At 37.8% G+C, this 25,143-nt stretch overlaps 2 protein-coding genes across 2 annotated transcripts; one reads left to right on the top strand and one right to left on the bottom strand.

The window, feature by feature from the left end:
- Window positions 1-2,003: 2,003 nt before the first annotated feature.
- Window positions 2,004-11,601, bottom strand: arf2a (ADP-ribosylation factor 2a). The gene is made up of 5 exons (XM_067382314.1): window positions 11,472-11,601; window positions 6,046-6,203; window positions 5,483-5,593; window positions 5,276-5,400; window positions 2,004-4,145 (listed from the first exon to the last, which is right to left on the bottom strand). The coding sequence occupies exons 2-5, from the start codon at window positions 6,191-6,193 to the stop codon at window positions 3,984-3,986; spliced, it is 546 nt and encodes a 181-aa protein (XP_067238415.1). The 5' UTR covers window positions 6,194-6,203; window positions 11,472-11,601; the 3' UTR covers window positions 2,004-3,983.
- Window positions 11,602-13,738: 2,137 nt separating this feature from the next.
- Window positions 13,739-21,902, top strand: wnt9b (wingless-type MMTV integration site family, member 9B). The gene is made up of 4 exons (XM_067375652.1): window positions 13,739-14,148; window positions 15,246-15,499; window positions 17,288-17,553; window positions 19,625-21,902. The coding sequence occupies exons 1-4, from the start codon at window positions 14,063-14,065 to the stop codon at window positions 20,093-20,095; spliced, it is 1,077 nt and encodes a 358-aa protein (XP_067231753.1). The 5' UTR covers window positions 13,739-14,062; the 3' UTR covers window positions 20,096-21,902.
- Window positions 21,903-25,143: the final 3,241 nt, after the last annotated feature.

The raw sequence follows: 25,143 nt of genomic DNA, 5'->3' as shown, positions 1-25,143 counted from the left end.
TTTGGAGAAGTCTGACATGCATCACCAGAGTCTTTCGTTTAACAGATCAAGTCAGTATTTGTATGAAAAATTACATGGTCGATATAACAAAACAAAAAAAAAAAATGGTTGTGGTGAACTTCTTTGTCAGGTGGACTTTGAAATGAATAACCTATATCTGAAATTCACTTTAGTATTAAGACCTTTGGTTTAACAATATGAAGTGATTAATCTTAGCAATCATGCTAATTAAAACCTGTTCATTTGAATTCATGTGTTCAATTGCTCGATGCCATCATTAATTTCATTTTGAGAGTTTGTGAGCTCTTATAACTGAAATAGAAACGCACATCAATCTTGCTGTCTGTGGGGTGTTGTGATGAATTTGTAAGAAGGTACAAAGAAAGACTGTCAAAGCCTTGAACTGTCTTGCCTGAAAACAAAGTGCTATATTGGGTGCAAACCAAATATAGTTAAACCTCCATGACAACGTGTTGACAACATGTTCATTTGAACAGGAGGACCTGGAAAGCTCGTCATTATCAGCCTGAATGGAACCAAGTTCAATTCCTTTTTAGAGCTTGTTTCAGTTAAACAGAGATCTGCAGGACAAAACCCAAAAGGGTTAGTATTAGTGTTTTGAAGTGGTTCGATTTTGAAAATAACCTTAAATTTGAGTATTGGCTGCACTTAATCAGCACCAGTTGTGGTTGGACTGCTGAGTGCGTAAGGATTATAAGAGAACGTAACTATCTAAAACCATATGATTTGATGTACAACAGGCTGTTGCCACAGCATTAGACCCTTCCATCAAAGCAGAAGATTATATGTAGGTTTTCATCTTGCTTTTTCTTTGTATCAGTTAAGTACTTTTCTCTTCAGATATATGGATGGCTATGGCTATTGTCATGCTGCACAGTTCCATTTACTGGGAGCAATAATTGGGATTACTCACTGCCACATTCTTCCTCCACACTGATCACAGTTAAATTGCCTTCCTTCAAAGTGAGTTATTATTTATTAAAGCTGTTTATGATTTTCCCTCTCTCCCTCCCCCCTTGTGTGCATATATATATATAAAATATATGTGGCAGACATTCCGTATTCTACTTGAAGAAAGTGTTAAAATCTAACAGTTCAAAAAGTTTACGCTATACGTCCTACACCTTATTCAACTTATTCAAAAACGTAACTGACGTGATTCTAGTTTACACTTTCTTCGTAACTTGAATATGGAAGGCATTCTGGCGGAAGCTAGATATTTTACTTTTACTTCTTATTTTACTACTTATTTTACTGATTTTTTTTTACATGGATGCATCGCTTCGCTTCAGAAGGCCTTTATTAACCCCCTGGAGCCGTGTGGAGTATGTTTATGATGGATGGATGTGGATGGAGACACTTTCTTCAGCTCATACTCGTTTGGTAACGCTTACTGCCATTATGAAGCTCGTATGCGTCAGGATATTTATTAATATAACTCTGATTGTGTTCATCAGAAAGAAGAAAGCCATATACACCTTGGATGGCTTGAGGGTGAGTAAAGCTTGGGTTAATTTTCATTTGAAAGTGAACTAATCCTTTAATGCACATGATTGATCCAGAGCCAGTTACATTTAACTAATTTCATCTTTTGCGAGTGTTTATTTCTATGTTTGCGTATAAAGCCACTTGAATCTTGTTTTTCAGGTGAGTTTTTTTCCTCCCTCAATTTTTCTTAAAACTCCAGATCCTATGTGGCAAGAAAAACTCAACTTTAAGTTAAAACTTTACCCACATTTTTATATTGATGGATGACATCAGAGAAGTCTATTTTAAAATAAATTCTTAAATACTAAAGTTTTTTTTTTTTTTTTTTTTTAAAGAGATTAAAGTCAAAGTTTGGAAGATTAGCTCCACAGCACCACCTTGTGATTAACTAGAGTATGACATGCACACATCAGTGCTCTACAAACAGCAACAATGCAGAAGATCTGAATCTAGATAAAAGTTGTAAAATAAAAGCACAACAAAATCAATTGTAATAGAGATCTCTTTATTATAGTGCATTTATCAGATGTTACAAGATGGGTTTAAAAAAAAAAAAGCTAAAAACAAAAACCATATCAGTAAAAGAAAAACATCTGCACACGTTCCTTCCTCCTATTATTTTACAGATTTTTTTGAAATTAAAGCTTCACATCTGAACATAGGATAGCTAAACGAAATCTGAAAGCTAAATACATTTTCATACTCAAGTTCATACACTTTAATTACTTGTCATAGATGATGCTTATTCAAATAAATCTATCTACTACAGTAGATTTGTATCATAACTAAAAGGCCAAGGAAAACATTATTAGAGTTATGAAACATGAATTTTGGTGACAGACAAAGGGGAAAGAAATTAATAAAATGCATTCATGTTGCCATCAGGTTTCACACAAGGTGAAACGTCAGCTATTCCCTTGTAAGAGGTCAGCACAGGGTTCGGACCACTGGGATCTTTACAGCAGAATGTTCAATGCTGTATATTCAACACTGCAGTTGCCTTTGGAATATGAAGGGAAGCAAAGCGTTTGTCAGTTTTGGATTATTAGAAGATGCATATACACGTTCTCAAAGCAAACATCTTTCTGCTGGTGCTTGTTTCTATCAGTGACGTGTTTCAAAATAAACCGGTGCATCAGGTAAAGCAGCCATCAACAGATGAAGAGAAATGAAAGAAAGAAAGAAATGTGAAATATGGAACAGGGAGGACTATAGCTGGCTGGAGGAGTTTGCATTTTCACCTGCAGCTGTTCTGTATTTCTCTCACACAAAGAGAACCATAGAGACAACCACTGGAGCGTGTTGGCGACTCTGGATCAGTTGCAGATTCGCATGGATGTTCATCTATATATCATGGATCTCATTTTCAGATTAATAGGGAACCCGAATGCACCCCAAAAAGCCCTTATTGGCCTCACCTGAACACTCATGCGATTCTGACTGTAAATATGATGCAGGACACCTTGAAAGAGACCGTAATAACAAAAAAATAATCACAACAACAATAAAAATAAAGAAAAGAGCTAAAAGAGTCATCACTGGAGTGGGAGCAGCTCGCAAAAGGCCTTGCTGCTCCAGCAGAAGGCGCTCACTCCCTCCATACTCCCACAAACACTCTTCACTTCTGCAGTCGCCTCTTACATGCCAATCAAAACACATGTAAGGCTGTTAGTTAGTGCCTGGGATCTGACTGGATGATCATAATACAGCAAGATCCAAGAAAGCAGACACACATGATTTCTTCCCCACAGGCAATAGTTTAAGACGTTTTACAAGCTGACTATGTGTAAACAAAAAGTTTCACAGGCTTGTGCTTGAATGCGCTTGACTGAGGACAGCAGTAGGGAAAGCGAGCTGGTGTTCACATGGAAAGTGTCATGTGACGTACCTGAAAGCATTAGCATGATTTTCAAATAACGCGAAGAAGAATGGATGAAAAACAAATGTCACTTTATTGTCTGATTTTTTTTCCTTCTTTTTTCCCAACCTGATGCAGGTTACAATGAGTTTTATCAAATGTGGGGTCAAAGGATGGCAACTCACACCTTGTAACATTTTAGTCATGCGTGATTGCTTTAAACATTGGGAAAGGGAAAAATCAGGCCTATAGTCTGGTTTCAGTGTATTAGGTAACAGAAATATTTAACATCCTGGGTCATTCTTTGCGTGCAGAAAACCACGGGGAGAGGAGGGAGAAGAGGGAGAAAGAGAGAACCGTGCTGTACGCTGAGTGTCTATTTTGAAAGGCACAGCAGGGCTACTCCCACCCTCAGTTCACTCACACACACACACACACACACACACACTTGCATGTGTATTTTAGACAGCACTGGGCTAAGTCTCTGACGTATACAAGACTGGACAAGAGAAAGATATGAATAAACTGGGCAACCGGGGAGACTGAAACCAGTGCTGTCACCCTTTACACACACTCATACACACAGCGCTGACAGAAGAGGAGAGGGTGGAATGGATCATTTAGCGTTTTTGAGCTGGTTGGAGAGCCAGTCGAGCCCTTCGTACAGGCCATCCCCGCTTGTGGCGCAGGTGGCCTGAATGTACCAGTTACGATGACGCAGGGAATGAAGGCCCAGCTTATCTGTGATCTCGGCTGCGTTCATCGCGTTGGGCAGATCCTGTATGGAACAAACGGGAAGAATGATGCAGTCAGTTAATGAGCTTTGTAAAAAACAGATTTTTGATTGGAAATGATACTGAAATTAAAAAAAAGTCTATAATTGTTCTGACTGTTAGGGGTGTAACAATTTATCGTGTCACAATATAGTGCAATACAAAAAAGCAACAATATGTATTGTGGATAGTGACAATCTGTATTGTGTATAGTTCACCCTAAATGAAATTACTTAAGAAGTTTTAGTGTCAGTAGTACATTAAATTACTATATATAATGTATAATAATGCAATGGAAGAATATTTGTGTCTCCTGATAATGCCAAATGTCTTATTTTACCAGTAAAAAGGGCTACATTATTTTAAATACTGTATATATTGTCAATGACAGGGTGAAAGCATATTTGTCTAAAATAATTCAGTTTTAGAATCATGAATATTTTTATTCTGGTATCATCATTGTCCTGTGCATTTTGTTACCAGCACCAAGTCCAAGCCTATTCATTTCCACCCACAATGTAATACCAAATTTAACATTTTAAATCAACAGTACAGTATTTGTTATCCTTTTACCATATGTCTTGGAGTATCACAATAATATTGTGATATATATCGAATTGTTACACCCCTACGAATTTTTTTTCCTGGCTTTGTGAAAATGTGTTTGAACAATGCTGCCCGTCCTGCAGATGTCACTCCTGCTGCTTAATATTTTTGTGAAAACCATGACTTTTTCCCCCATATTTTTTATGAATAAAAAAAAAAAAAAAACAGCATTTATTTGAAATAAATATCCTTCATAACAATATAGAAGACTTAATTGTCACTTGATAAATTTAATGCATCATTATTGAATAAAAATATACATTTCTTTAAAAAAAAAAAAAAAAAACTGACCCCAAACTTTTGAACAGTAGCGTATGTAAGCAAAATCAACTTAATCAGAATCTAATCAAATTAGATCAATAGCTTGTGAATCAGAATCAAACCAGGAAAACTATATCGATACCCGGACCAATCAAAGACAGTCATACACGACCTCAGCCATAGCTGAAGTCTGAAAAAAGGAACCAAATAAATACTGGGGCTGCTGATGCTCCTTGAGTTCAGATAATTAAGTTCTGCTTTCTCTTACCTGTTTGTTTGCAAAGACGAGCAGCACGGCATCTCTCAACTCGTCCTCCGCCAGCATCCTCGTCAACTCCTCCCTTGCCTCGTTCACTCGCTCCCTATCGTTACTGTCCACAACAAATATCAGGCCTGTGAAAGAGATTTGGAGATTGAGTATGTGCTCAAGAGTTGCTTGATACCTGGTACTGTGTGTATATGAGTAGACACTGACCTTGTGTGTTCTGGAAATAGTGCCTCCAAAGCGGCCGGATCTTATCCTGACCACCCACATCCCACACCGTAAAGCTGATGTTCTTATACTCTACTGTCTCAACATTAAAACCTGCACAAAGAGAAGGGAGGCAAGTTAAATAAACATTGGCACAAAGAAAGAGGGGCAGAAGGAATGAGGGTGAAAGGGCATGAACTGGTCCTGTCTCACACTGGGGCCCTACTCTAATAACACTACAGCCAAAGGGCAAACACTTTTACCATATAAACACAGAGCAAAGAAAGAGGGATAGAGGGATAAGACCGGACACACAAAGATGGGATGAGAGGGGAGACGGGGAAAAGTAGAATAAAGAGTTTTGTTTGGAAAAGACTTTTGACGATGGCTTACAACTATGTATTGATCATTTTTTAAATGCCCATGGAAAAAATAAATATTTACAGAACCAAACCAGAAAAAAGAGCAGCATTCATGAGCAGTGTATATGGTGCAAAACTAGCTTATTAGTCTGAAATAAGGATAACTGAGAAAGAAAGAATAGTAAAAGCGAAGAAGTCACAGACCGATAGTGGGGATGGTGGTGACTATTTCTCCTAGTTTCAGTTTGTACAGGATGGTGGTCTTTCCAGCAGCATCCAAGCCCACCATCAGAATTCTCATCTCTTTCTTCCCAAAGAGATTCTTAAAGAGGCCTGCAAACATATTACCCATGGTGGCGGATCTGTGGGGAATAGTGAGGGTAGATAGAGTTATAGAGCAGACAAATAAGATAAATGAGACAGAATATAAATTTTAGTATCTGAAGAAGCCACACTTCAATGTCAATAACAGCACATTTAAATACACTATACTTCTGAAACAAAGGTTATGAGGTCACCAACTAATTCATGATGTGACCAGTGTTACAATACTCTCATTGGGTTACAAACAGAAGCCAAAACACATGCCCAATTCATCTGACAACAACCATGTGACAAATAAGAGAGAAAATTATTATGATGAAAGGTTCTAGTTGTACTTGATCAACCAAAACAAAACTGAGGATAGTGTGACAGTGGTAAAGATCAGAGGTGGGGGGGTAACCTCAAGATACTCTGCAGTAAGTTTCAGATACAGACATCCGCTAAATAATTACATACTATTCAAGTTATTTGAAAGAACTTAATCAGTTCCCGTGTAAATGATTGTAGTTGTGTAATTTGGGTCTTTAAGTGTTTAATGTGCCATGAATGCAGGTTATGCTTTAACCACATCTGACTGACTCTGGGTAAACACGTATAGTTCAAGGCTGATTCACGTGTGAAGAGAAAGGAGGGAGGAGAGTCACAGAGAAACAAAAGGCTCAGTGAGGAGGTGAATGCAAGATGCCACCAGTGGAAAGAAGAGTATAGGAGGTAACCAGACACCTGACAAACCTGTAAGAGGAGACACCTGCCCTCTGAATTAATCAGAAACATGGGGAGAGAGAAAGAGGGCTGGAGATCGATTGAGTTACTCTCTAATCCCAACTGTAACTCAAGAGATAAACTACACAGTTTTAGACCGTGAGGCCACTACATCCCTATACAGAGGAAAGACAGTCAATCCATCTTCTCATTTCTTGTGTCTGAACAATAAGGGACATGTTTTAAAGACTCTCAGAAGACAGCCAACCATAATAATTCAATCTGCTTTAAAAACCTGTAAAGTCTGAACTGTATAAGAGTCAAAATCTGCTAAGGGGTAATAATGGCCATGTACACAATGCAGCTAAATTATGCACATCAGCAAACAAGAACAAGCCCATTAAAAAAACTAATAAATGGAAATGTTTTATGCTGAAAAAAATAAGACCTGCACCTGCTCACTTTAATAATTCAATAGCTGTATGAGCCAAACTTAAACAACTACCCCAAAAACAATTATAATAAGTGGACACTGGACATGGTAACACTGCAAGAGCCACTCTGTAAAACAGCCTTTAAACAAAACACAAAGCCTACATCAACTGTGCTTTAGTAAAAAAAAATTGCTGAACATAAGTCTTTTGTGAATATAACTTTTCTTTGGTCAGAATAGTGGTTCGTTATATGCTATATTCAGTGAAAAAGTACTACTGCCAAATAAAAATAATAATAAACAAACAAATACAAGCAATAGCACGAATAAATACGATACAGCAAGGATGCAAATAAAATAAAATGTGCTTTTCAGGTTGGTCTTACTGTAGTTTTCAGGTACAGAAATTGAATAAAGCAATCAAATGTCAAATAACACTGCATATAATCTTCACTGTGTTTCTTTGTCATTTGTTGTCTAATTGACAAAAACAGACAGAAGCAGGAATTTTTAGGTTGCTGTCACTTTAAGGCAATGCATGGATCCAAATACTGATACTTTACACACGTTGTCTTTCTCAATTGTTTATATAACAGGCTATGTTTGTATGGATACTCGCTAAGACGGGCATGATGTCCCAATGTTGTGTCACATCTTTCACGATGGCCCCTAGGCTATTGGCCAGTCCTTATTTGTCGAGCCCCACTGTCCAGGTCTCACCTGCACTCACGGTGATGACAGCGTCAATGACTGGTCATTTTAGAACATACGGCACTCGCATCGAACAAAGTTTACAAGAGTGACTTTTTTTCCCACTTTTTTTTTTTTTTTGACCATCACTGTTGTAACATATAGGAAAGCCAGAATGTTCCCAGACAGAAGCGGCTGTATCAATGGCTTCTCTCCTTTGCTTGTCATGCTGAACTGCAACACCAACATGTGAGGAACTGTAATCTCATTCAGTTGATTGGACAGCTACTCTCATTTGAAAGGCATGCCTGTATCTATCAACAGAAACCCTGCTCTATACAAAATACATGAGTGCAAAAATAATCCATCACACTACAGTAGCACAAATAATAAAAGCAAGCTTGTTCACAAGTAATTAAAGATCTGAAGGAATGTACTGTCTACCGAGTCTAAATGTAGAACAAAAGTTCGGTTCCAAGAATTGTGTGAGAACACACCCATTGAGATTGTGAGAGCAGTGTCCTTTGGGTAAAAAGAAGAGAGGTGGGGCTTCATAATGCAGTGACTCCAGAGTTGAAACAAAGTCCCAAAAGAACAAACCTACTACATAATCCTCAAACTATTTGAAAAACACCCTTTTTGTTTAAAAAAAAAAAAAAAAAAAAAAGTGCTCCACAAGGGTCCACATCACTGGAAGACGTCCCTGCAAATACAAGGAAGTACTGACTCATTCTGTGACTTGCACATATTTCCACAGGTTGACTCACTGATCAGTCTGACAGGGTGCGTTGTGGTCAATGTGTGCATTATAAAGAAAGAACAGGCAAGACAGTATGGTTTGGAAAAATAATGGAAGACAATGCAAATAAATTTTTTTTTAATCTGCCATATGGTACGTCAGCCACAAATTAAGCCACATCAATAATTCACAGGAACCAAAGAAGTTGAATTATTGAGTAGAAAAGGTGAAATGAGAAGCTCTTGCTAATGTTGTTGTAGTAGTCATAACTGCACACTAATCTCTGTCTGGTGTAAATAAATCTACAACCTTCCACTGAAAATCATACCATCAGTCTACAAAGTCTTGATATAAATTCATTTGATTCCATTAACGGGTTTCAATGACTACGTCTTACCATTTAAAAACCTAAAAACATTTAAAAACTATCAAGTGAAAGTTTTCTATTTTTTTTCCATGATTATTCACTTTGTCCTTCTGTGCAGCAACACATTTAAAAATCATGCATCAGATGTGATGACTCTTTTTGTTTCCACTGGTTACAACAGACTGAAGTAGTCATGCTGAAACTGAAGGCATTTAAGGCTAAGCACTAGCTTAAATAACAGCCCCATTCTTACACTGAAGTCTTCAACTTAATACTCAAAGGGCAGAGTAACAACCACATTGACTGAACCTATCGTTCAAAAGTTTGGGGTCGGTAAGATTTTTTTTAGATTTTTAAACAAGTGTCTAATGCTCACCAAGTCTGAAAAATACTAAAAAAGTAAAAAATATTGTGAAATTTAAAATAACAGTTTTTTGGTTACACTTCATTTTACAGTGCCATAGTTACATTGTAATTACTCAAAGGTAATATTAATTAACTACATGTATACTGTAGAGTTACAGTTAGGTTTTTTGGGTTTAGGGTTAGTTACTGGTAATTATGCATAATGTATTGTTATTGCTATAATAAGTACATGTAATAATGTGTAGCTAGGGCACTGTAAAATAAAGTGTTACCGTTTTATTACTTATATTTTAAAATGCAATTTATTCCTGTGATGGCAAAGCTAATTTTAAGCATCGTTACTCCAGTCTTCAGTCACATGATCCTTCAGAAATCATTCTTAATATGCTGCTCAAGAAACCATGATAGTTATTTTCTGAATTCTTTGTTGAATAGAAAGGCATATATTTGAAATAGATGTTTGAAACATCATAAAAGGGTTTGCTTTCAATTTTGATCAAATCAATGCATCCTTGCAGAATAAAAGTAGCCTATTAATTTTTTTCCAAACATAACTGTAGAACTGTATTGTACATTGTGTTGCTCCTATGTACATATGAAGTGACTCCAGCAGCTGTCCGCTCACATTTACCAAAACTGCCCTTCACTAAGCACATATTACACATACAAAAATGTTTATTTTTCCAGCAGGGAGTAGCAGCAAACAACATTCCTGACATTTAGGGATGAGAATGTAAAAATAATAATATATTAAAACATCTCTGAAAAAAAAAAAAAGATTAAACAGTACTCTTGTCTGATATATGTAGAATACTTCCCCTATATGAAAAGAATTATCATCAAACGATCAAAAAGATCAAAGACCGAAATGGTTGAGGCAACCCGTTTATCAGGCAGACTAGGAAGTGAGAGCATCACATGACAACATACGATCCCATCCACAGTTTCAATGTTGCGACAGACAGCCAATTATAGCGAGAAATGCTTCCTAAACTAGAAATCAACACGTCAGTCATTCATAATCTTGGTGACTGTGAGGCTGTGCTTGCTTACAAAACACCTTACAACTCAGCAGCAGCACTACAACCACACACTGATTTAGAAAAAAGGCAATCATCCGACATCAGATATCTAGTTCTACTATCTGACCAGGAACTGAAGGGGGTTAAATGAATCATCACTGACAGTCAACTAAAACTACACTTTCTTTGATTGAATCAATCTCGCCATACATTACAGTGTTTGACACCCGCTGGACAATTGAAAGATGTAATTTGCGCTTTTCAAAACGCAAACCACTTTAGACCTACATATAGAGCATGTTGCCAACAATTATACAGGCAAACATCACTTCTGGTGACGTACCCAAAACACCTGAAACAAAGCGAAAGAAACAACGTCAGTTGTCTCGTACACCAAAATCAGAAACGCGGCCTAGCAACTATTCACCGATTACGCACAGTAAACTGACTTTGAGTCACTGCGATCTAATAGTCTGTTTATTTCCTCCATCGCTCCTATTTATCCTGCTAGTTACGAGACCAATTCGATCGTCCAGATTATAATCAATGTAGACTGTCAGCGCAGGGGCTGTTTTTTTTATACAGGGAGCATTCTGCTTGTGTCGCGAGCGACGCCTTGTCTGCTATATCATGTGCTAAGGGCGAGGTAACTAGATCACTCTACTGTTTACTTCACTGCTTATTTCACTCTGGTCATACCTGAGTATATATACAGCTTGCGTAGACGGTAAAACGCGTTTACGCAGAAAAATTTGCGCTGAAAATGTCGGTATATTCGGATAAGCAGGCGCGAACTGGTTATGCAGTTCCACATCAGCTAAGCAAACATCCGTTAGTTAGCATGTTAGCCTCCGTGACTGAGATCATCATTCATAACCGAATTCTCGTTTTCCGTTAGCCACATCTGAACGACAAGTGAACTAAAACACCTCTGTACAATTTACGTCAGAATGACAAAGCAAAATATGTCGTTTCGGCGTTATTTACCTTTTGGTGCAGTTTCGCTACGATTTTTTTCCGGTTCTCCTCCTCACCGCTAAAAAACAAAATGGCGTCTTTCTCTACTCGGAGGACGGTGGCGTCATGTGTTCCGCCCTCGCGTAAGTGCTGTCCAATCACATTGTCCAAAGTGTATGGGAAACCCCACCCCATTATTGTCGTCGGCCAATGACTGCATCGTGGGCGTGAGGACCGAGGTACGCGTGTACAAGCCGCCTCTTCCCATGCAAAATGAAAGATGAGTCGACCTGAATATGTTTAGCAAATTTATGCTTCTAATGAGAACCTGTTTTTATTCGAACCGAGCTAACCAGAGAGTTGAAGGAATATACAGTAAAAAGATAAAATGAATTGAAGGTTGTGTTGGAGGAGGACTTTATAAATATGACAGATTAGCTGCTTCGAGGAATGCATCGTCTAGCATTAACATGTAGGTTACCCTCTAGCGGCAAAGATACTACGACGTGTCAGGTGCCCATTTTATAGTCTTTAATAATAATAATAATAATAAATATAGTGTTTTTTTTGTTTGTTTTTTCCATTGTAGGACCATTTGTGATATCTTATCGCACTCTATATGCAAACAAACAAACTAAAAAATGTAAACAAAGTTTCATACTTGAAATAAAACAATAGCCTATATATGAAAATGGAAAATATAACATAATTCAGAAATATTAATAAACACTATAATAGTATTTTAACGATACTAAAACAACACTGATATAAAAAAAAACGTAGGCCTAATTAAACATAAACTTAAAAAAATATATATTTTCGTTACCCTATTTATTTATCAGGCATTTTTGTTCTAAATCAAGATGACCTATTGGCCATAAATATAATGAATAGCATCAAATCATAAATCAATAGTCCACTAGATGGTGTACTACAGCATGAATGCTGCAGAATATAGACAGAGTATGTTCCAGTCAGCAGAGGGTGCTACAGATAAGACCAAGCAATTGCCAATCCACTGAAGAACAAAACTGCAAGTGGTAATTCACTGAATATTTGTAAACTAATCCTTTTGTTGTTGTTATTTATTTATTTGAACTTGTACTTGGATGGCACATTCAAAGATTTTAGGTCACTGCGGGACATTGTACAAGGTCATCAACAATTTGAAAGTATGTTAACATAATAGCTGGATACCAGGAGAGTCTGGCCTTAAATTAATTAAACTAAGTTTATTCATTGAAAATGTTAGGCTGAACAGATTTTTTTTTTCAAGTTGTAGGCTACCAAGAGTAGTGACAAGGAACCAAACAAGGTCTTTTCGAATTCAGACCTGAAAAATCCCTAAAATGTAAAATACATAAATAGACAAATTGTTGGGGAGATATTTTCATTTTAGAAATAAATAGTATTGTAGTAACAGTCCCAAAAGTTTACTTCTGGCTATAAAGAATAACATTCTTAAGGACTAACTGCCTGAAATATAAGTTCCTCTAACAACTTTAATATCAGTGGCAGTCCGGCGGTATGCAAGGCTTTACTGTCAACAAGAAGAAAACATTTTAATAAATACACTTTATATCAACTTAAGTGTTATCTATCATTTTAAAGACCTCAAAACAAATGGATCCCTATTCAAGAATCAAACACTAAAGTTGATTGTGTCTCTTCTCAGATGTCTTATTCACATTTTAGGAGCAGAGTATGTTTCCTCCATATATTGTTTGGATTGGTCACCACAAGCAGGAAGTGCACCTGACACACCTACGTCATAAAGGTGGGTGTCTTAAACAAAGAAGGTGACCTCATAAGGGAAATGCGGAGCCCAGTCGGTCAGTCACTGATGGAGGCGAGAGGAACTGAGATGAAAGATCAGTCATGATTAGCTCATTATATCTTGTGCTTAGTGATGACAACAGCATCAAAGATGCCAGTGCGTTAATGATGCTGAGGAAATGAGAATGGAGCCACAGTTTGTAAACAAGGTGTCGGAATTAAACAAGAGTAAACAGACACTCATTATTCCTCTCAGAACACTTATCTTTAGCCTCTTTAAAAGAATAGTATTCATAATAAGTGATGATGACACACACACACACACACACACTTACAAAAAGTCTAAATTATTCAATGTTGTAGTTGTTTGGCATCAGTATGAGATATCAAGACACACAAAAGGTCTCTTCACTACTTAATTTCCTCTTTATTTATTTTCATTTGGATTACAAAAGCAGAAATTAAAGTATTATATGTGAAGATAATTATTGAAACAATACTTTATTAGTTTATATCGCCTAATCGATTTGTGGTGTTTGATGATAATTGTCCATCCATGTGCTCCATAATCAGAAGGGCAGCCCTTAAGTAAACGAGAACCATTCAGCAGGTACGCGCACCTGCTAATCTGTAGGGAAATAGGAGTCATTTCCTTGGATGGCAAAAGGCGGAGTATATGACTGATGATCCAGTAAGTTCAGCGCTCATGCCTCACCCCTCTCGGGACCGCGCCTCCCCAAGGGCTGAAATGAGTTTCTGCCCCTTTAAGAAGTTGCTCTGTCCAGCACAGCTGGGATTTCAACAAGGACAGATAGCGCAATGAAGAGCAGCGTCGACCCGTCATCATGTGCACCGGGCTTCCAAGGACTGCCTGTCCGCTGCGACTTATTGCCCTCTGCATCCTTCTCTCCCACGCAGCAGCCTATTTCGGGTCAGCAGAGTCTTTTATATCCTGCATCTTTTCTGAATTCTTGGAAATAGCCTCTGAGTGCGTTAGTGATATATTTGACATGGAATAGAATCATTTTAAGTGGTGTCAACAGGTGGAGATATTTGGTGATGTTGGATAACCCATGCGCAATTACGCATATATTTTATATGTTTAACAATCATGTTTAAAACCTACATTGCAGACTGTCTGTTACAAATAACCACATTATGCAGAATGAAACAATTATTTAAAGAATGTGATATTTTGAAATGATCTAAAATTAATGAACTAAGAAAACGCTTGGCTTGCTCTTAAAAAGTAGCAACTAATACCATTAGATTTTATTTTATGTATTGTTTTCTTTGTTTGTTTGTTTTAAAAACATTGATTTGTCTAAAATATTTAAACAGTGTGTTGTTCTGGCCGAATATTGCCTTTTAGAGCAGCGCAGTGTATGGATCCAGATGTCTTCCGATGGTTTGGCACCGCGTCCTTACCCTCGCGCTACCTAATCATTAAGATCTTTCTGGCTTACGCTCACAGGACGTTGCCCCACTGGTGTTTATATTAAGAATCCTATAAACACGTAAAAACACTCTCCAGTGGGTTTTAATTAAGAGTGCTTACTGGAGATTGTTAAGCGCCACAGTGTTTCCAAAAGCACAAGGGCGCTCAGACTTCTGACTGGGGGAATAGCACGTGTAGTTGTGCGCGTTCTCTATTCAAACACGACTATTCAAATCAGGTATTTAAACATATATTCAAAGCACGCGTGCCTTCACTAGTGCATTCTAATTTTTTGATTTGCTGCCTTAACTCTATTTCAAATACAGTAAAAATTGTGCCAAATTTTACTCTCTGAAAACCAGTGGACCTTTAAGTGAGAGAAATAACAGTTAAACTAACACAAATATTTTATAACACATTGATTAAAACATTTTACAGTGTAGCCTATGTGATGTTTTTAAATTTCTTTAAGGCTAATTTGACAGTTTGTGTGTTTATGCGTGTGTGTGAACTAATCAAAATAAGCCTCCTTAAAAGTAATGCTTTAACTGTACTGTAGTTTAAGTGACTGTATTATGTGTTATCGTTAGGCTTACAGGTCGCGAGCCCTTGGTTTTTCTGCCCGGTCCATTTGCCAACGAGCCTCCAAACGGTAAAGCGCACCTGAAGCAATGCGAGCAGATGACTTTGACGCGCCGGCAAAAGCGATTGTGTCGGCGGGAACCGGGGTTGGCGGAGACTCTGAGGGAATCTGTCCGCCTCAGCCTCCTCGAATGCCGCTATCAGTTCCGCAACGAGCGCTGGAACTGTAGTATGGATGGCCGTGGAAGCCTTTTAAAACGAGGTGAGATACTATACGCTAAAACTCGCCAGGTGTTTTTGGAATTTATTCTGAAAAGGTGATTTTAAAAGAGAATTTCTGTAAAAAAACAAACAAAAAAATAAAATAAATAAATATTAGCTATTATCATTACATTTTGCTCAACTCAACGGGGTGTAAATGTAAATATTGGAATATATGTTATTATAGCTATGATAGGCTTGACAGCCATTTTATTTTTTGCCATTTTTACCCTTTTGCTCAAGGTCATAAAAGAAAAAGTTGTTTATGGGATTGTTTTCCCATCACGAGGGTTTATATATATATATATATATATATATATATATATATATATATATATATATATATATATATATATATATATATATAATAACAATAATAATATAAAATTGTAGGCTATGGCCACTAAAAGTTTATTTAAAAACTATGATAGATAGATAGATAGATAGATAGATAGATAGATAGATAGATAGATAGATAGATAGATAGGTAGATAGATAGATAGATAGATAGATAGATAGATAGATAGATAGATAGATAGATAGATAGATAGATAGATAGATAGATAGATAGATAGATAGGCCTAAAGAAAAGCTAAAGTAGGCTAATTAAAATTTGTTAGGAAAAATAAGACAGGCTATAAAAAGTAACTGCTGGGGAAAAATTAATACACAGTAACTGGTAGCCTATCAGCTTTTTATTGTTAAAGTCGTTGTTTGGACGTTCATAAGGGACACAGAAGAAATGACCAAATATTGTGAGTTTAAAACCCACAAAACACAATTTTACAATTTGCTGTTAGTTAGTCTGAAATTAGTCAGTGCTACTTATATGTCAGAAAAGGAAATGTTTTAGTATTAACAACTATGCAGAAACCTCCATGTGGTGTCTGTTTCCAAACGGACATGTGCGTAATGTGCAGGATGTGAATGTTAAAGCCATGCGTAGGTCAGTCCGCTGGTAATTAGGGACTTGGGAAGCGCGGAATCCCTGTGCGGTGAGGCCTCGCGGGGCCAGTTGAAGTATTTTTATCTCGCGGAAAAGCGCCCAGTTCTCAGAGGAAAAGGGCGGCGTGATCGCGCGCTTTCATCTGACAGAAAACCTAGTCAAAATAATAATTAATTGGATCAAAATACACGCCTTGTCTCAGCTCTGATCTAAGCAAACAATAATACGCGGAGGTTGCAAGGAGGGATTATGGTTAAAGGATCATGACACGACACTGCACTTAACACTCAATGGGAAAAGTTGTAGGATATGCTGGAGGATTTGAATGTTGGAGAACGACATTAGAGAGGCCTTTTCGTTTAAAACTGCACAAACTAGCCTACATGAAATTATTTTTAAATAAAGAACGTGGTCATGGAAATTTACTTTATAAAACAAAGATCCATTATCTCTTTTATTGTGGACATATTTATTATGGACATTTATAATACTCATAATCACTTATAAGTATCGTCAGTTAACGATGCTGTTGTAGAAATGCATTATTTACAATCAAATATGAATAATTTATAATGTTATTAATATTAAATATTAAATAATTCCAATAAGTGCTTATTATTTAACTTGTCATGTAAGCTCATCATGTCATTCCCATGATGCAACACACTCCATTTAAAATCAAACAGCTTTTATTATGCTACTTATATTACTGGAGTTGCCATCTACATCATTTAAAAATATTTTCCAAAAGTACTTTTCATTTATTTTTAATGTGGAAAAAGTATAAGACACATTTAAAACAGTTTTGCACAGTGCTCATTAATAAATGCATCATTTCATCAGGTTTTAAAGAGACAGCCTTCCTGCTTGCGGTGTCATCAGCGGCCTTGTCCCACGCACTGGCCAAAGCGTGCAGCTCAGGACGCATGGAGCGCTGTACCTGTGACGATTCTCCTGGTCTGCAGCACCGCGAGGCCTGGCAGTGGGGCGTATGTGGGGACAATCTGAAATACAGCACCAAGTTTCTCAAGAAGTTTTTGGGGCAAAAACGGGTTAGCAAGGACCTGCGTGCCCAGATCGACACCCACAACATTAACGTCGGCATCCGGGTAAGATGGAAAATATTAAAAATATTATCATAGTACATAGTCCAAAAAACTGGTATTGGCATAGTCGAAAAACAATTTAGTATTTTTCATACTTTTTGATAGTGATATAATGATGGGGGGCCTTTTAATCTACTCCAAAGCTCGTAGAAGAGAACATCTGTAAGGGTTAATTACTCTCGCACCTTCCCGTCCTCTCTTGGCTGGCGGGTTGCAGTCTCCTGGTTCATTGTAGCCCAAAGGAGAGTTCAGCGAGTGGGGTGAGGCAGGTAGGTGAGCAGGTATTGGCCAGCACTCTGGAGCCAGGTGTTCCTTCCCCTTATCCAGGCATGACAGCGCTTGCTGTGGGGGCCCTTTTCAAAATTAGAGGTCTCCCATGAGGGCGATTATACGGAGAGGAGGCCTCTGTAATATACAAGCATTTTTTCCACCTACTGTATGCCTCCCGCTCTACCAGTCTCACTGCTGCCGCCGCCGCCGTTGCCGCTGCTCTCCCAGACTTTCATAAATCCTCATAACATCCCTCAAAACAGTCCTGTTACCAGGAGACTGGTAGCCTCAGGGAAAGAGAGAGGGAACGAAAAAGGGGGAGGGTTTACGAGGTTCACAGAAAGAGTAAGAAAGGAACGGCTGGACAAACTCGGATCTTATCTTATCAGTCTCCGGTTTTGTTGTTTCCCACAATTGACACCTCGGGCCACAGATGGCGGTTAACAAAAACAAGCAAAGGTGGCTGAGGTCTTGTTATCCCCTCCCCTTTCAGATTCTCTCCATTTCCTCGCTTCTCCTTCTCTGTATTTCTCAGGTGGCCCTGGGGTGGGAGCTCATACCTGTGTAGGGTGGAACACCCCCATCGACCATTTGACCTCCCCATCTCCCCCTGGGCTCTTTTTTGATAGATTGATCTGCAGCCTCCTTCACATTATGTGAAATGAAGAGAGGAGTCTGAATAGGAGAAAAACATCAACAATAATAATTTGGCTCTCCAACTCAGAGATACAATACTTTGAAATATTAAAAATAAAGAGAGAGAGAGCATTGGAACACAGATGGAAATGTGCTGATCGGAGCATAGCTCAGGGACGGTGGTCTCCAAGAGGTGCAGGTCAGAGTTGAAAGATGACCAGCTCAGACATTCCCTCTGCATCCATCATCTACCATGTCAAACTGATTTTTTTTTTTTTAGCTCAGTGCTTTGTGGAGTCCTTGAGTATCCACTTAATTTCTTGTGAACAGCTTATAATTTAAGCTAGCATGCCGCCTCACTTTTAGAAATGTCTGTGATCATCTCCCTCTCCACTTTTGGGGAGATAATCAATACCAATATATTAATGTGACCCCTTAAACATGTAAAAATCGTTCTTTCTAGGAAAGTAGTCCTCAACCTTTTGGACCCCAAGGCCCCCCATTGGCCACAAAAATATTCCCAATAGACTCCATAAGTTTTCCAGTTTTCTTGATTTACCTGAAAAGGATTTAGGAGAAGGATTTTTTTAAGAGCTTGGAATAACTAGAATATCCTAGATTTCCAAGGCTGGGAGAATCCTGGTTTTATCTCATAAATATTTTAAGAAATATTTTATGTTATTTTAAGTCATTTTAAGTGATCTTGAGGCCCCCTTGGAAGTTTGCTGAAGGTTCTTAGTTTGCCTGGGCCCTCTGGCTGAGAACTACTGTTTTAGGCCCTTTCACGCCAACATGATACAAACAAGTGAAAAGGAATTCCCAGCGAATGGTCGATTCACACCAATAGCAGTAGAAACCATAGCAGCTTATGGTTAGTGAAAATTTTGAATTAGTAAATTTCAGGCTTGGAATTTGGACCAAAGCTTATATCTTATTGGCACAATCACAAAAGTGTTAATAGTTCTATAGGAATGAATAGCTTCGGTTTAAAATCTTCTTTACTTCCAAATATTCACAGGGAAAGGGTCTTAGCCAGTCAAAAAGTGGGACCAATTTACAGCATCCCATAACTAATCTGGATCAATCCTCTCTTTTGCCTCAAAATGTTGTATTTGACATACTATGTTCATGTCTGTCATGTCACCTCTGTCTTTTCTTTACCTCTCAGGCGGTGAAGAGTGGACTTAAGACTACTTGTAAGTGTCACGGCGTCTCTGGTTCGTGTGCTGTGAGGACGTGCTGGAAGCAGCTCTCCCCGTTTCAAGACACAGGCCATCTGCTGAAGTACCGCTATGACACAGCTGTTCGAGTGCACAGCGTCACCAACTCCGCCACGGGGGAGACGGAGCTGGCGAGCGCTCGTCGACATAGCAACACAATTCCCCGTCCACGGCCCACTGAGCTGGTGTTTCTGGAGGAGTCGCCCAGCTTCTGCAGGCCATCACGATACTCGCCCGGGACGGCCGGCAGACCGTGCTCCAAGGACACCAGCTGCAGCAGCCTTTGCTGTGGACGAGGCTACAACACGGCCCTCCGCCTCACCACCCTCTCCTGCAACTGCCAGGTCCGCTGGTGCTGTCACGTCGAGTGTCAAACCTGCCTCCGAGAAGAGGAGGTCTACACTTGCAAGAAACATTGATAGATCATGCAAGAAGGAGACTGAGAGGAAGAAGCAGAAAGTAAGGAAGGTTGTGGATGCGTCTAGTAGTCAGCTAATGAGAGATTTGGAAAGGTTTGGATGTTGTGATCCAGGTTGTGCTAAGAGAAAAGATTTTGAGGATGATCTGCCAGTCTTACCTGATTCAGAATGGCAAAGATGAGATGGCTAAATAGCTGAGCGTCACTTTCTCAAACTCTGGGCTCCCACATGGAGTTCCTAACTCTGAGGAACATTTTCATGTAATCTAACCAATCAGCACCTGAACAAGAGTATAGAAGCTGCTGCTTACCCCTGTCCTACAACAATTCTTCCTCCAACTTCTTGGTCGGTTACCAATAAAACCAGTCAAGAGAGTCCTAGGGGGGTATTTAGGGCTTGGGTCAGTCTTGAACCCTCCATGGACAGCAAGCCAAATATGTATACCTTCTCTTCATTAAAGATTACATGAACATGTGAACTCGTGAAACCTGGACATTGGCCCCAGAGCGTTTGTGAGATGCTTGACTAGAGTAAAATGGCTCTTCCGCTGTTAAGGAAACAAAATAGGACGTTCCATATGTTTTCCAGCTTCTCGCAAGAAGTGGAGGTTTGAATTGAACCAGACTACTCTTTTCTTCTGCAGTGATAAACCAACCTCTCGGGGAAGGCTGCCTTTTGAACAGTCTGTGTTGCACGCACACTAATGGCAATGGACTAGTGATCTGCAACGTTTAGATATACTAATATAACTAATAAGTGAGATGGCTCACTTACAATTCTGACTGCTTGTCTCTTTTTTACCTGCCTATACTGTATATCTCTCTATTGCTCTGAGAGTCCACATATGGCTTCAGAATATACTGAAAGTATGAAGCACTTATGAATGCATTTATTTGTGAATATTATTTTAGTCTTTTATTTGTAAGGACAAAACTTTGTGTCTGTTATGGTTGTTGTGTTGTCATGCTTAACATAGATATATATTACAAATGGGTGGGTGGGTTATGCTGATAAACTGGAAATCTACTGGGACACAGTCTGCTTTTATAGACTTTTAATGAATGTTAGAGCTAAAGTTATATAATCAAAAATGTTATGTTATCTTGAATGGCCATTAAATGGCTGCATCTGGTAATAGATAGGAATGTATTTATTGCAATTAGACAAAACCGATCAACTGCTGCACCAATTTCAAGTAAACATGCTGGTGAATTCCAGACTGCATTTATGCAATTACACTTTTTTAGTGTAATTTACCACATTTCTGCATGATATCCTGCTTCTCTATGCAGAAGTATGTCAAAAACACAAGCATTAGAGATCGACCAGAACAATGTGTGTCATTACAGCATGACCCAAACATAACCTCTCCCTACAGCTGCATACAGTGTGTGCAAACATCTGGGCTTCTGAGTGTGTTGTCTTCGCTATCCCATCAAGGGCAATGAGAGTGAATATGTCCCATCCAGAACAAAGGAAAACATCTCCTTCGCCTATAGTAAGCAAAGCTCTCTGCCCTATAAAGTCTGGAAGCCCTTTCATGTGTGTGAAGCCTTTGATAAAGTCCATTCCAGTCCCTTATTAGCCCATTACCAATCAGAGAAAATAACAGTGCTTTTTTTTCCAGGATGTGCCAGAGTTGAAAGTTTGCCTTTGTTACAGAGATATTTAAATTCAACAACAACAAAACAACAGAAAAAATACCATTCTTTTTTTCAGAGTTTCTTTTTTGTTATTGTTTTTTAGATACAAAAAACATGTTTTTTTTTTTTGCAAAAATTGCAAATAATATGTAAAAGAGACCAAATATGAGAGGAAATAAAAAAAAAAAAAAAAAAAAAAAAAAAAAAAACAGTTGTATTGGTGCACTGCACATAAAGGCACATTTCAACCTTTAGACACAAAGTATTACTCAAAAATATTTTCTGTTGAAACATTGCATGCATTTCTTCACTTAACAATAGAAATTTGAACTGAAAGTATGAGAATGTGAGCGTGTACGTGCCTACTTGTATGTACGTGTGTGTGTGTGTGCATGGTGTTTCTGGGAAGGGAGAAAACTGCAGTAAAATTGGCCACATCAATCAAGTGCAAGAAAGTCCAAGCATTCAGTGACGTGCCACTCAGCTGAAGCGAAAACGTTCGCTGTAAAAGGGTTTCACTCTGACTAGTTTATATGCATATAGTATGAAAGCTTCCACCTGTAAGCAGTTCATTTTCTATAAAAGAGACTAAAGAAAGAGAGTTCTCACACTGAGTCATCACATGCAAATACCTGAAACCCCAACTGTGGCTGTGAAAATCCAAATGAGATTGTACCCTTCTGAGTGTATGTGCATGTGAGTGTATTATGCCTGTGTTTCTCTGCTGCAATTGCTGAAATGGTAACATTTGTAGCATAGACATCCATAATGAAACCTCTCTCAACCTGCAGGTTATGGAGTCTATGTGTTTGTTTGTGTTGTCATAGCTTTAACAGTGTACAGTTTCACTTTGTGATTTCACGCCGGGGATTTTTTCTACTACCTCACCCGGTCTATGGGGGAAATGAAATACTAAGATGTTTTTTTTTTCTTACTAGATATTTAAGACAATGCTTCTTTTAAAAGCTTTAGCCTGAAATACAGATGCATTTACTCCTTTTTTTACTATTGTGATCCATTTCCTTATTTAAGAACCAATTTATCATATTCAAATAAAATAATACATTTGTAAAAATGGTGTCTGCACATTTATCTCTTCAACTAAAACATTGATTTCCTTTCTGTCTCTTGCGTTCACTCTTTCTCTTTCAGTGTTTGTGGTTGCACACCTGTCCAGAGCTCTGCACGCAAGCACCTGCTCTCTAGTTAAATCACAGCTAATCATGGAGCTGATGGATCCTGACTTGCATTATTTTCCTGTCACTACTCTCAACCTGAGCCTCATTCTCATTTCACTCACCCAAAACATATACAAATATTTGAGCTTGCACATGATGATTTACCACACTACATTCGCACCCACACATAACCAAAATAATGTACACTGGGAATCTGGCATGAGCTAAGTAACAAGCTACAAGAAACCTTTGCTGGCTGAGCTAAGAAAGAATAATCAAGCTAACTCACCTCAATAGTGCTATATCCCTCTCATATGTAACATAGTTAAAGGGTTAGTTTACTCTCTAAAAACTGCTGGGTTAAAAACAACCCAAGTTGGGTTAAATATGGACAAACCCAGTGATTGGGTTGTTTTGTTGGGTTAAATTTTTGACCCAACCTGCTGGGTAGTTTTATTTAACTCAACTATTGTTTAAAAATTACTATATGGCTGGCTTAAAATGAGCCCAAAATATGTTGGAAATTAAAAATCAGACACATAATTACTAGAGGCAACAATAATATCAAAAAGCAATTTAATACATGTTTATTATTTAATTATTATTAATTAAACATATTAATAAATGTTCATTTCCAATGTTAATTTGGGGTTCATTTTAAGTGATCAATAAAGTAATTTTTAAACATTAATTGAGTTAAATAAATCTACCCAGCAGGTTGGGTTTAAGATTCAACCCAACAGCTGGGTCAAAACAACCCAATCGCTGGGTTTGTCCATTTTTAACCCAACTTGGGTTGTTTTTAACCCAGCAAAAATGAAAAGAAAAAAAAAGTCAATCAATTACCCTCATTTCATTCCAAACCTGTAAGACTTTCGTTCATCAAAACACAAATGAAGATCTTTTAAATGATGTTTTATTAACAATGTTAGGGAGGAGCATTAATAATTATCTGCAGATTCAATCATTTAAATCAGATTTAAATTAACATAAACAGAAGCTCAATCGTTCTTGTTTGGTGTAAAACTCACTGGTTCTTGCGAAAGCTCAAACTTGCTACGTAACATGAGAATGAACATCATTGGTTCTTTTACTTTATAACTTGTAAAATATAGATATTTTTCGAACACAAACACATCGCTTCGCTTCGCTTCGGAAGGCCTTTATTAACCCCCTATGAGCCATGTGGAGTACATTTATGATGGATGGATGCACTTTCTTGAGCTTCATACTTCCCATTCACTGGCATTATAAAGCTTGGACATTTATCAGGATATAAATCAGGATATTTATTATTATTATTAATCAGGATTGTGTTCATCAGAAAGAAGAAAGTCATATACACATTGGATGGTTTGAGAGTTAGTTAAGCTTGGGCTAATTTTTATTTGAAAGTGAACTAATCGTTTAACTCTTATATGTAGTGTTGAGACGTGCGTTTCATTGTAGTGAATCAGCGCTAGGAAGTCTGACACATTCTCAGATCATGCTAAATTGTCCTTGCTCTTGTATGTACTTGGGAAGTCTGATTCATTCCAGTGAATTGTTTTATGATAAATGGTTCTTACTCTCATAAAATGTTATTCTAGTAAATCAGTTCATTCTAAATGGTCCTTACTGTGATATGTAGCATGCACAAAAGATTCATAATTTCTAGTCTGTAGTAGGCTACTATGTATGTTTACAACTCAGTTATGTTGTTTTGTCGTATTTAGTATAAATTTGTACCTGCACAAGTTTAGTACTGACACACCAATTGAAACTGTTCATTGATTGTAACCCAATCAATGAGCACGAAATTATTAAATTACAGAGTATCACTGTTTTATTTGTTAGTTATAAAAACATTTTTCCCCCTTAAGTATCTTCAATATAGTTTACTATTTTTGCATGAATACTTCAGAACAGTAGTTTGACTTCAGAACTCTGCAAAAGTTCTAAATATTCCCACAGAATTGGAACGGCCATAATTCATAAAGTTCTACACCTTACCTGCCCCTTTTAGGTTCATTTATTAAATGTTAAATATTTATTAGCTAAATATTCTGGCTAAAATGTCTCCAGATACCGTCTGGGTCTGGTGATATTCATAAGCTGACTCATCATAGAACTAATGTGCGCTTTATTGTCTGAACATTAAAGCACGCATGCATTGCTGTGTTTGATGTAGAGGTAATAGCCCTAATAAGACCCTCCCATTCTCTGTTAAGACGTAATGAGTATAATA

The sequence above is a fragment of the Chanodichthys erythropterus genome, chromosome 3, assembly GCF_024489055.1.
Source record: "Chanodichthys erythropterus isolate Z2021 chromosome 3, ASM2448905v1, whole genome shotgun sequence".
Lineage (NCBI taxonomy): Eukaryota > Metazoa > Chordata > Actinopteri > Cypriniformes > Xenocyprididae > Chanodichthys > Chanodichthys erythropterus.
Note: the sequence above shows the minus strand (reverse complement) of the source record. Positions and strands in the feature narration are given on the sequence as shown.

What these genes read in the sequence shown, in the direction of transcription:
- arf2a (XM_067382314.1), bottom strand. Translation starts at nt 6,193, where the DNA reads ATGGGTAATATGTTTGCAGGCCTCTTTAAGAATCTCTTTGGGAAGAAA. An exon ending in CACCACCATCCCCACTATCG is followed by an intron (nt 5,594 to 6,045) that starts GTCTGTGACTTC and finishes CTCTTTGTGCAG; the next exon opens with GTTTTAATGTTGAGACAGTA. An exon ending in CTATTTCCAGAACACACAAG is followed by an intron (nt 5,401 to 5,482) that starts GTCAGTGTCTAC and finishes TCTCTTTCACAG; the next exon opens with GCCTGATATTTGTTGTGGAC.
- wnt9b (XM_067375652.1), top strand. Translation starts at nt 14,063, where the DNA reads ATGTGCACCGGGCTTCCAAGGACTGCCTGTCCGCTGCGACTTATTGCC. An exon ending in CACGCAGCAGCCTATTTCGG is followed by an intron (nt 14,149 to 15,245) that starts GTCAGCAGAGTC and finishes TGTTATCGTTAG; the next exon opens with GCTTACAGGTCGCGAGCCCT. An exon ending in TGGAAGCCTTTTAAAACGAG is followed by an intron (nt 15,500 to 17,287) that starts GTGAGATACTAT and finishes TCATTTCATCAG; the next exon opens with GTTTTAAAGAGACAGCCTTC.